Source organism: Myotis davidii, unplaced genomic scaffold (genome assembly GCF_000327345.1).
Source record: "Myotis davidii unplaced genomic scaffold, ASM32734v1 scaffold591, whole genome shotgun sequence".
Classification (NCBI taxonomy): domain Eukaryota; kingdom Metazoa; phylum Chordata; class Mammalia; order Chiroptera; family Vespertilionidae; genus Myotis; species Myotis davidii.
In genome coordinates this window covers 1,277,733-1,294,058 of record NW_006284340.1, presented here as the reverse complement: position 1 = coordinate 1,294,058, position 16,326 = coordinate 1,277,733, and the positions used below count along the sequence as shown (strand labels likewise).

The 16,326-nt window shown below is 34.9% G+C and overlaps 1 protein-coding gene across 1 annotated transcript in view; it reads left to right on the top strand.

Annotated features, from left to right (window-relative positions):
- The window catches only part of XPR1 (xenotropic and polytropic retrovirus receptor 1), a 128,107-nt gene that overhangs the window by 83,607 nt on the left and 28,174 nt on the right, over positions 1-16,326 (top strand). Inside the window, 8 exon segments of the mRNA XM_006754490.2 lie at positions 675-898; positions 4,177-4,326; positions 4,660-4,743; positions 5,977-6,058; positions 10,854-11,044; positions 11,240-11,419; positions 14,990-15,161; positions 16,287-16,326. The exon segment at positions 16,287-16,326 is cut by the window's right edge and continues 4 nt beyond it. Coding sequence (XP_006754553.1) covers positions 675-898; positions 4,177-4,326; positions 4,660-4,743; positions 5,977-6,058; positions 10,854-11,044; positions 11,240-11,419; positions 14,990-15,161; positions 16,287-16,326 — 1,123 coding nt within the window.

Sequence of the window (16,326 nt, the reverse complement as noted above, 5' to 3'; positions counted from 1 at the left end):
TTCATTTGTCAAAAGTAAGGGTACATTTGAGATTTTGTAGGAAGGGAAATGTAGGGTAGATAAAAAGAGGGTGTTGTACCAAAACATTTTTTTCCTATCCAGTTCTAAATATTACATGTAACTTTTTCTCTAGAAATTTTAGGGAAACAAATTAGAATGATTAGTAAAAATCCAGACAAGTCAGTAAGAACTTTCACCACCTGGCCATGGACACTCCCTGCCAGCCTGACAGGAGTGAGCGCTCGTGTCCAAGGTGACCCAGCGGGTGATGGCGAGAACTGTAAGCAGCATGTTGACTGTTGTCCTTGTTGCTGTGGGACTGGCACCAGGAGATGGAAAGCTGGAGACCTTAACCCCGAAGCCCTGGACGTGCCGTTGCGAGGCCTCCTCCAGGGCTCCCCTATATTCCTATTTTACTTATAATCGTAGCGTAGATTTAAAATGTATTCATTAAAAATAGTCTTTTTTTTTTAGATTTTAGGCAACATAGAAATTTGTTAAGCATGTAGTTATTACTTTATGTACCTTTGTTTCCCTTTTAATTTTACCCTGCCCCATGTCATCTAATGTCTTTTTATTTTTCAATTAGATTACATTCAGTATTAAAAAAAAAAAAGAACTTTCACCACCATTTTGATCTTGATGATTGGACAATTCTGTTTTATTTCTTATAGAAAAGCTCGCAGAGGCTCAGCGCAGGTTTGCTACACTTCAGAATGAGCTTCAGTCATCACTGGATGCGCAGAAAGAAAGCACTGGTGTTACTACGCTGCGACAGCGCAGAAAGCCAGTCTTCCATCTGTCCCATGAAGAACGTGTGCAACATAGGAATATTAAAGACCTTAAACTGGCCTTCAGCGAGTTCTACCTCAGTCTTATCCTGCTGCAGAACTATCAGGTACTTAGATTCTTACCCTGGAGAATGAAACTTTTAAATAATTGAGAAATTATAATAAATGGAATTACCTTGAGCTATACTAATGGCCCACTCCAAAAAGGGAAATCTTTAGCATGCCATTATTCTTTAGGTGCTTACTGAGATTTCTGATGTTCTTACTGGCTAAAACCATGTTACCAGAGGTTGTAAAGTAGTGTTAATAAGACTTCTATTTTCGAAGATCAGTTTTCTAAAACCTTTTTGTACAGTATTCAGGAGTAGCCCTTGACTCAAGGACTAATAGTTTGCTTCCTATATTTAGAGGTATTTCCAGCCCTAATGAATAGAAATCAGAAATAACGTATGTCTACCCAACCACTGCTGGCTATGTAAGAGCTTCTATATTCCTGCAAAACTATAGCAAAGCTTTCATAACTGCAATTAGACAGTTAACTTTCCAATTAACACTAACAATATAAAAGATACTGACTTTTTAACTTGCCACTAAGAATCCTTTCAGTTTTATTATGCACAGGCTGCGATATAACTTTTTTTTTAAATCTGGTGAAAAAAGAACTTGTCACAGCAAATGTGTATGCAGTCTGAACATCTAAGCTACTGTATCACTTAATATTTTAAAAATCCAATCTGAAAAATCGAGCTACCATCTATGTGAAATTTTGGAAATACAGGGCATTTATTCATTTGTAATAATAGATTTGTTTATATAGTTAAATCTATAAGGAATTTACTGAAAAACAGATGATTCATTCAATAATAAACATTTAAATTAGGCAAAGCATCTCCCTCATCTTTCCCCCCCCTCATCTTTAGAGAGTTCTTATGCACTGTACTTTTTTCATTTTATTCTTGTGATTATTACTTCTAATCAGTGGTAACGATCATTATAGAATCATATATATACTAGAGGCCAAATGCATGAAAATTTGTGCAAGAGCAGGCCTTCCTTCCCCCAGCTGCTGGCACCAGGTTCCCTCTGGCACCCGGGACCTGGGCTGCTTCCCTTCTCCAGCTGCCTGCAGGCACCTGGGACCCAGGCTGGCTTCCCTCTGGCCCCAGCTTTGTCAGGAAGGGCGTCCGGAATGACGTCCTGTCTAATTAGCATATTACCCTTTTATTATAGATAAGAACTAAAGGTTATATAATAAAAGTATTACTAGGTATAAATACTGGTATCTATCTATATAAAAGCCTAAGCAACCATTGCAACCGAATGGACGACCGAACAGGCTCCGTGGGTCGACCAGGCTGGCAGGGGCGTTGGTGAGAGACGACCAAAACGACCAAGCAGCAGGCTGCGTGGGGTGACCAGGCTGGTGGAGGGGTTAGTGAGGGGCAACCAAACGACCAAGCAGCAGATTGCGTGAGGCAACCAGGCCGGCAGGGGGACAGTTGAGCTCAACCAGGCCGGTCGGGGGGAGGCGCAGTTGGGGACGATCAGGCCGGCAGGCAGAGGCAGTTAGGGGTGATCAGACTGGCAGGGGGTGGGGCAGTTAGGGGTGATAAGGCAGGCAGGTAGGTGAGTGGTTAGGGGCCAGCAGTCCAGGATTGAGAGAGGGATGTCTGACTGCTGGGTTAGGCCTGATTTCCAGGATCGGGCCTAAACCGGCAGTCAGACATCCCCCAAGGGGTCCTGGATTGGAGAGGGTGCAAGCTGGGCTGAGGGGACCCTCCCTCCCCGTGCATGAATTTTGTGCACCGGGCCTCTAGTTTTAATATAAAAAGTCAATGTATCCTCATATCTGCAGTGATCTAAGTTGTTAATGCATGTATTTATTTCTATCTCTCCCTTTTATAATTTTGCTTTCTTCTTTGGTGGTTTAATTTTTTATCACTGAAAGAACCATCCAGTTGGGAAATAATTTTAGAGGAATAGAAAATAATTATATAAGATATATCTGATAGGAAATTACTTTCCCTTGCAATTTATTCATGGGCTTTATAATTTATTTTTAAAAAGAAAAAGAAATGGCCCTGCCTGGGTGGCTCAGTTGGTTGGAGCATTGTCCTATACTCCAAAAAGGTTGCAGGTTCAATCCCCTGTCAGGGCATGTACAGGAAGGAAACGATCCATGGCCCCTCTCCCTCTTTCTCCCTTCTCTCTCTAAAACCAATAAAAGTATCCTTAGGGGAAGGTTTTTAAAAATGTATTTTTTTCTTTCTTATATCTCATAATTTATTATTTATGCTGTGTGTTGCAGAGAAATACCCTTGTTAAATTTTTTAACTTTCCTAGACGCTTTTGTTTGGGGTCATTATAAAAAGCTCCTTGGGAAAACAAAACTAATTGTAAATTATAAAAGTTTTGATTTATCCTCTACTCTTTGAGGGTTGTTTATTCTATAAGAAGACATTTATTTTGAGAATCAGGAGAACGAAAAGTTGATGGAATGCAGTCTTCAAGTCATGGTGTATGCACCCCAAGAAAAATTTAAGATGATTCATTAAAGTATGAGAAAAAAATTATAAGCAAACAAGCAAAGACTTAGTTTGGAGTGAGTGTTATTTTTTTTTTTTTTTTTTTACTAATGGGGATGTGTGTTCAGAAAATTTGGAGACCTAGTTTAAAGAACCTTGCAAACCCATGGTTTCCTGCTTTTTTTGCATGTTGATTAAACAACAGAATTTGAGAATGTAGAAAAGTAGGATTTTGATGTAGAAATGGAGGGAAAATACCAGCTTCTACCCATTATCAGCTAAACCCTGTAAGAGTGATCACTTCATTACTACTGATTCTTCTTTGCATTCCCTTCCCTTAACTGAGAATGTATGAAAGCAAAATGAAAGTTACGAGAAATAGGTAATCTTTGATTTTCCATGCTGGTTTGTACATGCTTGCATAGGGGTAGTGGAGAAATGCATACCTATACCAGTCCTTCAAATAGCAGAGAACTTATAAATGTATTCAGTACATGATAAATCTGAAATATTTTCTGAAAATATTCTTTTCATCAAAGAATCAAAATAATATAAAGTAGCTATTTTGAGAACAATTGTTCATAAGAAAATGGAAATAAAAATGTTTTGAGTTTAGAACTTGCATTAATTTACTTGAAATAGAAATAATAGGGTTTATATTTAGGGTTTCTTTTTATTACTGATAACATACTATCTTGAAATGAACAAATAAAATAAAGAAGAGTCTTATCCCTTCAGTAAATGCTTTTATGAAAACATTGCCATTTCCCTTGGTAAGCTCTGTCTACACATAGTGCTTATTTCTTTTCACCTTTTATGGTGCTGGAAATTATAGTAGTGTTTCTCACTTCTTTCTGTAGAATCTGAATTTTACAGGGTTTCGAAAAATCCTTAAAAAGCATGACAAGATCCTGGAAACATCTCGTGGAGCAGATTGGCGAGTAGCTCATGTAGAAGTGGCCCCATTTTATACATGCAAGAAAATCAATCAGCTCATCTCTGAAACTGAGGTACAGTAATCTCACTCATATACCAAATAATTTCAGTATGTTACATGTTTTGCTTTTAATGAAATAATTTTTCCTTTTGCCTAGTCAAAGTGGCTCAGCAGTTGAGCATTGGCCCAGGAACCAAGAGGTCGCCTGATCGATTCCTGGTCAGGGCACATGCCTGGTTGCAGGTTCAATCCCCTGTTAGGGTTCAAACAGGAGGCAGCTGATCAATGTTTCTCTCTCACAATAGTGTTTCTCTCTCCTTCTCTCTCTCCCTACCCCCCTTACTCTCTCTAAAATCAATAAACATATTGGGAAGGATTAAAAAAATTTAATAATGTGTCTTTCTAGGCTGTAGTGACCAATGAACTTGAAGATGGTGACAGACAAAAAGCTATGAAGCGTTTACGTGTTCCCCCTTTGGGAGCTGCTCAGGTTAGTATTTTTCCCAGTTTGGTTTGCCAATTGAATAATTAATACAATCTGTTTAGCTGATAAAATATACCTATTTCATTACTTTAAAAAATGTTTCAAAATTTTTAAGTAGTTAATACTTTTTTTAATTTAAAAATTAGATAGCAGATCTCACTTCATAATGAATTATAATATCTTCCCACTTACCTCTTCTTATCCTATATTTCTCTTGTTTATTTTTATTGACATGCTAACTTTCTGATCTTACCAAAAGATGAGATGTGTATTTGATGATTGGGGTGTCAGATGTGCTGGGCTACTATACAACTTCATCCAAAATGTAATAGTTACACCTAAAAAAAGCATTTATTAAATTATATTCATTATAGCAAAAAAAATTATCTTCTGTGTCATAAAACAAGTCTCAATAAACTAAAAAGGATTTAAATTATAGCAAGTATGTTCTCTGACCACAATGTAATAGAAATCAATAGCAGAGCTTTCTTATTTCATTCTAATAAAAGACATTTATGAAAAACCTACAACTAATATCATACTTAATGGTAAAACACTGAATGCTTTCTTCCTAACTAAGAACAAAAAAAGATACTCACTTCTCTTCAACATTGTACGGGAGCTTATAGCCAGTACAGTCACATAAGAAAAAGAAATAAAAGGCATTCAGATTAGAAAGAAAGAAGTAAAACTGACGGGGTATTTTTATTGCTCATGACATGATGACCTCAAAATCTAATGAATATAGATTAACTACTAGAACTAGTAAGTGAGTTTAGCAAAGTTGCTGAATCCAAGATCAATATATAAATATCAGTTCTATTTCTACATACCATCATGTACAATTGGAAATTCAAATTTTAAAAATAATGCTATTTATAATTAAAATATGAAATATTTAGGTGTAAGTATGACAAAAAGATGTTCAAGACTTCTAAATTACACTAAATCTCTTCTGTAAGAAAATCAGAGTATATGTAACTTGATGCCTAAAATTATAATTTTGTTTATTTAGTGACTCAGATTTCTGTAAGAGAATTCAAATAATTGGCATCTCTGTACTGGTATTATAGAATGATGAGGGATGAGTCTCTGGTTCAGATTCCTAAAAATTCAAATCATAAAATATTTTTATTTTCTTGTAGAACTTTGAGGTTCATGTTATTGATTTATGACAGCATATACTAAATGTACTTAATATTTTGTCCTATACCCCAAATTCTGTTTTTCTGTCCACAGCCTGCACCAGCATGGACTACTTTTAGAGTTGGCTTATTTTGTGGAATATTCATTGTACTGAATGTTACCCTTGTGCTTGCCGGTAAGTAGTTTAAATATTGAAGTAAATTATTTTTACAAGTACATATGTCATATTCTGTTCTTCTGTCAAAGCTACTACCAAACTACTAAAGCTACTGAAAGAGAAATCTGTTAAGGCTAAATTTCTTGTTCTTATAAATAAGTGGGGGTGGGGAAAGTCATTTGTTTTGGTTTGTTTTTCCCTTCATTATATTATCCTTAACAAGATTATTAGTTGATGACTTCTTATTCTCCATTATTTTTTAGTGTTTGTGTACAATTTCTTCACTCTTTTTCAGTGTTCAGTCATCAAGAACCTCAGCTATCTTGATCACAGATGAGAATAAATAAGATATCACAAATTATGTACTAATTTATTTACTTTGCTTTTTGGACACTTTCACATTTTTTCCAGAATCTATCTACAATTACTTTACATAGAATTTTAAGAAGCGTGGTTGTATAATTTTCTATTCTATAGAAGTTAAAACTTAGAAAGAAGTAGAAGGAATTGCTAGAAGCAAGTGCACTCTCAACATCAAGAAATGATATAACAGCAACAGAGGCACAATCTTACTGAACCTCCCAACAGAAGCACTTGACATTGTCAATCACTCCTTCTTAAAACTTTTTCTTCAATTGATTTTGCTGAGAAACCATACTCTGCTGGTTTTTCTATTATACTTAGCTGGCAGTTCTTTCCCAGTCTCCTTTGCTAGCTGTTTTTTTTCTTTTTCCTTGTGACATCTAAAATGTTGGGAAATACTACTGGGCTCAATCCTCAAATCTCTTTCTCTGTCTACATGTATTTGAATAAGGCAATCTTATTCAAACCTGTGGGCATAAATATCATTTATATACTAGTGACTCCCAAGTAGATACACTCTTTTCTCTGAACGCTGTCTAATTGGTTACTTGGATGTCAAATAGGCATCTCAGAATTACATGGACAAATTTCTTTCTACCCTCAAATATGCTTTCTCTTCTATATATCAGTACCTTTCATCAGTTTCTCAGGCCAAAAACCTTTAGCCTTTCTTTTCCCTCGTCATTTCTCTGTATTGCTCTGTATTCAAAATATATTCTGAATCTGACCACCTCTACCAGTGCCATCCTTAATATATTGCAGTGGCCTTCTAAACTTGTCTCTCTTCAGCCACTTTTGCCTCCTTGTAGCCACCGTGGTCTTTTTAAAAATAATAAGTTAGATCCTATCAGTCTCTTCTTCAAAACCCAGTAATGGCTTCTCACAACATAATTGAAATTTCATATTATGGTCTATAAAACCCTACAGGATCTTGCCCCTCTGGGCCTTTCTGGCTTTACATCCGGTCATCCTTCCCACATCCAGTTTCACTCTGTTTTCAGTCACTCTTGTGTTGTCATTATTCTTTGAACACTCTGAGCTCATTCCCATCTACAGGCCCTTGCAATTGCCTAAAAGGCTCTTCCCGGAATTGTCTATGCTTATTTCCTCACTTCATTCATATGCTCTCTATTCAAAGGCCACCTCCCCCAGGAAGGCCTTTCCTGATCACCTCTAAAATAGCTTGTTCTGTCCTTTTAGCCTACATTAGTTTTCTTCAGAGCACTTGTAAGTACATGGCATAATATTTCATATTTATGTTTCTTGATATCTGTTTTCCCACTGGAATGTAAGTTCCTTGATGCTTGGCCATTTATTTCTCCTGTTCACCGTTGTATCTCCAGCACCTAGAACACTGCCTGGGACATAGTAGGGACAATATTAAAAAAATGTTGGTGGAAGTTTGAATGTATGAAAGAGAAAGGACCAAGATGAAATTAAATGATATATAAGCATACATACATTCTTTCATTTAGAAATGAAATTTATACTGGTCATTGATGGAATGGGAGACATTTCAAGAGGAGACAGATAAGCAGAGATTTTAATTTTAGTTGGCCAGGGTAGAGGATGGGGTGTAGGAGGAGGGAGTGAGTAATGAAGGAGAGAAGTGATATATTCAGCTAGGGTAAAGAAGAGTATTATTAGGTGATAAGAATGAAAATATAGCTTGAGGTCAGTTCATAGAATTCAGCTAAGAAATGTGAGTGAAATATGTTTTTGGATGCGAAGCACTACATCAGTATACATGGTGTGTGTGTCGGGAGTTGTTTTTTCTATAGGGTAAACCTTAGTCATTTGTGTGGAATTTTTTCTTTTATTCCCAGGTTATACATGGTATTATCATCATCATTAAATAGGACATAAGAATAAATAAATGTCTTTATTCATTTTATGTGAATGAATTGAAAAGAAGTTTTTTAAAATTCAGGGACAAGTTGAGGATTTTTCCTTTCTTTCGTAAATATAGATTAAGTTTTTGTGAGACACTTTGAGTTGTTTTTACTGTGTGGTTTATGCATTTAGTGTTGTGTATTATGTTCTCTCACCTCAGAGCCCTTCTTTGTTTGATCTTTGTGTTTGTATGGGGAGAAGCAGGGTAAATATAGTTAAAGCCAGCTGTCTATCCTTATTTATCTCCCAGCAGGTGCTTAAAAGATAACAGTGTTGAAAGAGAAACACAACAATAGTAATGCATGTACAAGCACGATTCTTTTTTCAAACATTTACATCAAAAAACTGTGTGCATAATTTCTGTAGTTTCTCAAAGGGACATGACCTGATTATGTAATAATTTGTCTGAAATTTATGTATTTTTTACTTTCATAAAGATGAAAAATTACCTGTTTAGATTTTTTAAAACTTCTCTTATAGATTCCTAATAACCTTAATTTGATATGGTAACAACATACTTGTTTCTTTGCAGTCTATTTTTCACATAACAGTTAGAGTAGCCCATTGAAATTATTAATCTGGTCATGTCACTTATGTGTAAAATTCATTGACTTCATACATCAGAGTAAAAGCTTAAATCTTGACAAAGTACTTCAAAGTCCGACCTGATCTTCCCCTGGCTATCTTTTTACCACTTTAACTTTCATTTATTCCAGTCATAGTGGCCTCGGCCTTCTTCCTGTTCCTGGAGCACGCCAGGCTCACACCTGTTGTAGGACTCTTACTTTCCTTTCGCTTGGAACTCTATCTCTTCAGATATTCACGTTATTCATTCCTTGTTTCCTTAAGGAAAATGCAAATAGCCTACAAATGTCACATCCTGAGAGGTTTTCTTGACCACCCTACCTAAAATATCAACTAACATCACCCTTTATCTCCTTACCCTACATTTGAAAAAAAAAAATCACTATCTGATATTATACAGAATAGAAGTTTCTGGAGACAGGTATTTTGTCTGTTGTTCATTACTAAAGCCCCAGCTCTTAGATTGGGCATTGAAGGAGGTGCTATAAAACACCTAATAAATATTTGTCAAATTAAGGAAAAAATGAAGTTTTCTTAAGTAAAAGGAAAAAGAAACTGATATATACTGAATACTCAAAATTGGCCAAACTTTGTTTTAGTCATTTAATATATGTTGTTCACAAATAATCATCTTAAACTTTTAAGAATAGATATTGTCCCCATTGATAAGGAAACTGAGATTTAGAAAAATTAAATTATTTGCCCTAGTGTAGCTAGGGTTTGAAATCTGGTTTATTGTATTTGACTCCAAAGCAAAGCTTTATTCACTCTGTATTTTTAAATTATCACATGTGCTATGTACTGTAGAGAATACAAAGTTAAATGATCATTTATATTAAGTATAAAAGGTAGTATATAATTAAATATTAAATGTATGGTACTACTAGTACATTTTATAGTTATTTGGAAAAATTGAGAAATTATTAGCCAAATTGAAATGTTTGGCACATAGTAGGCTCAAAATGAAACATTCATTCAGTGAATTTCTGAACAAATGAGGATCTGGCTTTTAAGTAGAATTTGAATTTTTGGAAAGAGCAAGGCCATTTTATGTATATGGAGCAACATAAGTGAATGTGAAACGTGAACTTATTAAAAGGATAATAAAATGATGAGAATTAAAATGTTTAGGGGTACTATGAGATGAGTTTTGGGAAAAATGAATTGGAGATCAGATTGTGGAGAACTTGAATTGGGAGGCTAAAGTATTTGAATGTTATTAGAGAGCTATAGAATAATAGTGATACCAAACATTTATATGGACAATAGAATGTAGTGGTTAAGAGTGTGGGCTTTGAAGCAAAACTGAGTTAAAATCCTGACTCTGCCTTATATTAGATTATTAACCCTTAGAAAATTACCTAACCTGTCACTGCTCTAGTTTTCTCATCAATCAAATAGCAATAATAGTTTTTAACTCACAGAGCCATTGAGGATTAGATGAGTTATTATATGTAAAGATACTGGGAACAATCCTTAGCACATTATAATCGTTCTGTAAGTATTAACTGCTGTGATTTATTTCACTTCAATTTTCACATTACCATCCTGTGTACTATTTCCTTTAATTTTCACAGTAATTCAGTGAGGTAGGTATTACATATCCACTTTAATGATGGACAAAACCAAACCAAAGAAGTTGTGTCATGTCAGAAATCTCCAGCTGACAACTGATGTTAAATAGTTCTAAACTATTTTACTTTGGTTCTCTGTAATTTAAGAAACTAATGGAATGGTGAACTAACATGCTAGTAGTCAAATTTTAGGAAAATTATTCTGGTGGGATTTTGCAGAGTGAAATGAAGATGGGAAAGAACCTAGAAGCAAATTTACAGGCTCTTGAGATAATCTAGATTTATGTTTATTTATAAAAATTTCTATGCCAGGGCAATATCATTGAGAATTAAGAAAAAAGACAATAAAGGGGACATTATGAATATTCTAACTAACTAATTAATTTATATTCTTTCAGCTATATTTAAACTTGAAGCAGATAGAAGTATATGGCCCTTGATAAGAATCTATCGGGGTGGCTTTCTTCTGATTGAATTCCTTTTCCTACTGGGCATCAACACGTACGGTTGGAGACAGGCTGGAGTAAATCATGTGCTCATCTTTGAACTTAATCCAAGAAGCAATTTGTCTCATCAGCATCTCTTTGAGGTAATCAAAGCAAGATATAAAGTCCTACAAATATAATTTGCATTAGCTATATAGTTGGTTTAGTGGGCACTGAAATCCACCTTCTTAAAGAGGACTACTGACTTAATAACTAAACATTTTTCTTCCATTTCTTTTATTTAAGATATTCTGAGTAATGACAAAAATAAAATTTTTGTCTCTTCCATTCTTTATCAGATTGCTGGATTCCTTGGGATATTGTGGTGCCTGAGCCTTCTGGCATGCTTCTTTGCTCCAATTAGTGTCATCCCCACATATGTGTACCCACTTGCCCTTTATGGATTTATGTTTTTCTTTCTTATCAACCCCACCAAAACTTTCTACTATAAATCCCGGTTTTGGCTGCTTAAACTGCTGGTAAGTCCAAAAATTTGTGTATCATTTTTAGAGAGGTATACTGTATTTGTCATTGGCTTCCTCCAGGATGAAACCCAGGCTGCTTTATTGCACAGCTCCATCAGCACAGTTCACATTGTAATCTGTGCGAGTGGCGCCCCAGCTCCAGAGTCAAAGAATGCAATATGACTGGTACACCTGACGTTATACAGTGCAGCCTCTTGGCAAAAGCACAAGTGCATTTTTCCCTCTGAAAGTGGAATATGAAGTGTCCAGATATTGAAATGATTTTGCTAATTAATAATAATTCATGATTAATTTAGTTACTTCATTATTTAATCAGCTCTGGTAATATGTAGAATGCTATAAATTTCCTTTTCTTAAAAAGTGATAAAATTGTTATTTTCCTGTTAAATTGATGTAAGTAGTCTACCATTTTTATTTTATGAAAGATTGGTTCTCCGAAAGCAATAGAAATATTTCTCAAATTAAGCTGACTTTAATTTTTGTTTAAATAAATTTCATTTCTTCTTCCACTTTATGTATTTCTTAATGATTGCAAAATCATGTAGTCTCAGTATTAGGATATAGAATATAGTATTAGGATATGCAGAAATGGTAGCTATATTTTTTTGGTGATAGTGTAAAGTTAGCTCTGGGAACGTACTTACGCTTACTCCTAAATTAAACCAGCTCTACTGAAAATCAATTGGGGATGCTTTCATATAATTATTTCTTAGATTATGAATTACAACTAACAGAAGAATAAAGATTAATAATTAAATTGACCATTCTCTATACATACTTTCAGAAGTCCCATAATTATTGCCTCACTTTTTTTTCACTTGATAAACTATACTTGCTTGAAAACTGTACTTTTTGTGTGTTTTTCCTTTTTGTATGCCCCTTAGGGTTAGATTTTTTTGTTTTTATTCGTAGCAATAAACTTTCCTACATATAGCATTAACTAAATTTTTTAAATCTAGAGACATAAAGTATGGCCTTCTTATTTAAAAAGTATAATAAGCATTCAACAAATAAAAAGCAACCTATGTTTGAATATAGATAAGTATTAATAGCAATCAGGAAAAGAAAATGGCTAAATCTCCTTGATTTTTCCTCCCAAAATTAGTTGATTTTTTTTTTGGAGGAGGAGGCACCTGGATCTGATTGTTTTTTATTTGTATTTCTTATTTCTTTTCCCACTAGAATTGAATTTTTATCTCAAATTGAGAACCTCCCTCTTTTTCTCCAATTTTATTAAATGTAAATAAAAGAGCAAATAATTTTCTTTAAGTACCATTAGGCTTAATTTGAGGTTTGAATTCTGAGTATGGAACTTAGATTTGTAAGAGTATTTTGATAAGTTATAAGTATGCCATTACCATTAATAGGTTTTATCATCATCTAGAACAGTGGTCACCAACCTTTCGGGCCTCACAGACCAGCAGTGGTCCGCGAACCACCGGTTGACGACCACTACTCCAAAGGTTTCCTTAAACTAGTGGTTGCCAACCTTTCAGACTTCATGGACCACCAGTAGTTCACAGATCACTGATCTAGAATATTTTTAAAAGATAAATATTTGAGGGTGTGTGGTGGAGGGGGTCAGTGGGGAGAACAAACAAACAAAGGGGGATATCTGTAATACTTTCAACAATAAAGGGGAAAAATGTGAGCCATTTTTCTCCTTCTTGAAATCTATACTAAAATAATTTCCAGTTAGTACAATATTATTAGACTAGAGGCCTGGTGCATGAAATTTGCGCACACAGGTGGGGGGGCGGGTAGAGGGAAGTCCCTGAGCCTGGCCTGCACCTTCTTGCAGTCCGGGAGCCCTCGGGGAATGTCTGACTGCTGTGGAGGTGGGAGAGACTCCTGCCACTGCTGCTGCACTCGCCAGCTGTGAGCCCTGCTTCTGCCTAAGCAGAACACCCCCTGTGGGAACTCACCACCAGGGGGCAGCTCCTGCATTGAGCATCTGCCCCCTGGTGGTCAGTGTGCATCATAGCGACTGGTAGTTTCGCCATTCGGTTTATTTGCATATTAGCCTTTTATTATATAGGATTACCTTTCTTATTTTGAGATTGTCATTTTATTACTAGATTTTGTGGAGTTTTGTAACTGTTACTTGCATTAAAAAATGTAGTATTCTTCTGGTTACAAGGATATAACTTTGAGATTATAAATATCTATTATTCCCTGCTTCAAGTATTGTGAAATTTCTATATAATTATTTTGAAATGAAGTTTGAAAGACTCAGAAAACTCAGGTATTAATATGACTGTCTCATTGCAATAACAAAGTAATATAGTTGTGTACATTGTTTTAAGTGAGCATTTTCCCTAGTGCATCATTGTTTGTTTAAATAGTAAGCTGTGATTCATGCATGACAAGTTACTCTTATTAGCAGAATGATTCCCCATTGAGTAGTCATTTATCTATACATCTGCTATGTACTAATAAATGAGGACTTGTTGATGGAATAGGTTGGCAATGGTAATATAATAAGAAGAAATAATAGAATAAAATGTACTATCAGAAGCATTAAAATACAGAAGGAAGCATTGTGATTTGTTATATTTGTAATAATAATTGTTACCAAGAAAATTTTTATAGATAGTTTTAATATTAATTGACCTGTCAACTTACTTAAATTTAAATCTGAGAAAACTTACTCTTAGACTTATTTCTAGCAGATTTACAAGAATCTTTCCATCCTAGTTATATTTCTCAGATATAGCTCTTTTTAAAGACCATGACATTAGTGAAATGAAAGTGACTTTGGTTAGAGAAGAAGGCATGCTTCAAACAATGAGATGCACCATCTTTCCCTTTCTATCGATACTTCATAGGCAAAGGAGAGCTTCGTGTTCATTTAGCAAAGTTCCCATCCCAGCTAAGATGGGAGAATATTCCAGAAATAATCATAACACATGGATCTCCTACAAAATATACCTTAGAGCCTAATGTTAGACATTCTATCAGTGCTTTCGATTTCAACTCTTCACATCTCTCTGCTCTCTATTTTCTAACTGTAGTTAGTCTTGCCCTCCCAGCTTTATTTCCTTTCTTTGTTATGCATTCAACTCATTCCCTTCACTTCTAATTCTCAACCTTGCCACTGTGCCAGGTCCTTGTGTTTGTGATTGGTTCATTAGTTTCCATTTAATCAGCTAAAGCAGTGGTTCTCAACCTTCCTAATGCCACAACCCTTTAATACAGTTCCTCATGTTGTGGTGACCCCCAACCATAAAATTATTTTCATTGCTACTTCATAACTGTAATTTTGCTACTGTTATGAATCGTAATGTAAATATCTGATATGCAGGATGTATTTTCATTGTTACTTGAACATAATTAAAGCATACTGATTAATCACAAAAACAATATGTAATTATATATGTGTTTTCCGATGGTCTTAGGCGAGCCCTGTGAAAGGGTCGTTCGACCCCTAAAGGGGTCACAACCCACAGGTTGAGAACAGCTGAGCTAAAGTAATCACGTTGGGTGGTCACACATGAATTAGAGAAATTTAATATGAATTTTCTTATTTCTCTGTGTTTCATTTTTTTTCCCCCTTTCTCCCAGTTTCGAGTATTTACAGCCCCCTTCCATAAGGTAGGCTTTGCTGATTTCTGGCTGGCTGATCAGCTGAACAGCCTGTCAGTGATACTAATGGACCTGGAATATATGATCTGCTTCTACAGTTTTGAGCTCAAATGGGATGAAAGTGGGGGCCTGTTGCCAAATAATTCAAAAGGTAGAGTATGAATGCACATCCACACTACTGAACTGCCAAAGTACACCAAGAAATATTGGGAATGATAACTAAGACATTTAAGATCATCCAATAATGTTACAAACTTAATTAAATGTACTTGGCACTTTTTTAGCAATCTCTTTATCTGATATACTTTGGCTCTTAAATTATGTTACGATTTTAGCTATTCATTTGCCAAGAGATTTACAACTTACACTTAAAGAATTCTAAAACTTAAAAAAAAAAAAGCCCTAGTACATTGGTACTTATATCACAAATGCTTTAGTGCCAACAATTGCCATCATGGTATTGCTTTTTTTAATGATCAAAAAAAATTATTACTTAGAATTGGATCAAGTGCTTTGAGATAGTCATTAGTCTATTTTTTTTTATCTTACTGGGAATCTTGTTTTTTTTCTGGCTCTTTTTCCCACTCTTAGTTTATACCATGAGTTCAAGTTATTAAGGAATTTTGCCTTAATAACAAACACCAAATTTAGATAGCTTATGTTACCATCTGACTAACAAAAATTAATGAAGCCAGTGCCAACACATTTTCATTGATTGCCAGTAGATGACAACTGTATTGTAGGTTGATCACATCCCCACAATTTGAAGAAAAATTGATTTATCAATTCCTTCTCATTTACTAATACAAACTTTGCTCTTAGTTTTAAAAAAAGAGTACAGGTGCATGAATAACCTATAGTAGATATATTATAATGGTTTGGAGTTCATGAAATTGACTGGAGTCATCAGTGATATTTGTACGTTTTCCAGGTGTTTGAGATACAGAGCTAATTTTTTTTCCTCTTTGACTAATATACTCAACTTCTAATTTTATTATGGTTTTACTATACTCCAAAGAAAGTGATTCCAGAAGAGATAGTCAGAAACCTGTGAGGATGGGTTTTCCCACTAGGTCCTTCCTAAGTATTTTACCTTCTCTCCTAGGCTTCCTTACCACTAAAAAGTTTAATACTAAAATAGTTGCAAAGAAGAAAGTGATTCTGAAACCCAGGCTCTTTGCTTTCATGGAATTGCTAGTGGTTATAGCATATGACTAAATGATGTGAACAAGTTATTTTTTTTATTGTAATCTTGTCTTCTTTGAAATCTTCACAGACCTAGAAATTTGCCACAAATATACATATGGTGTTCGGGC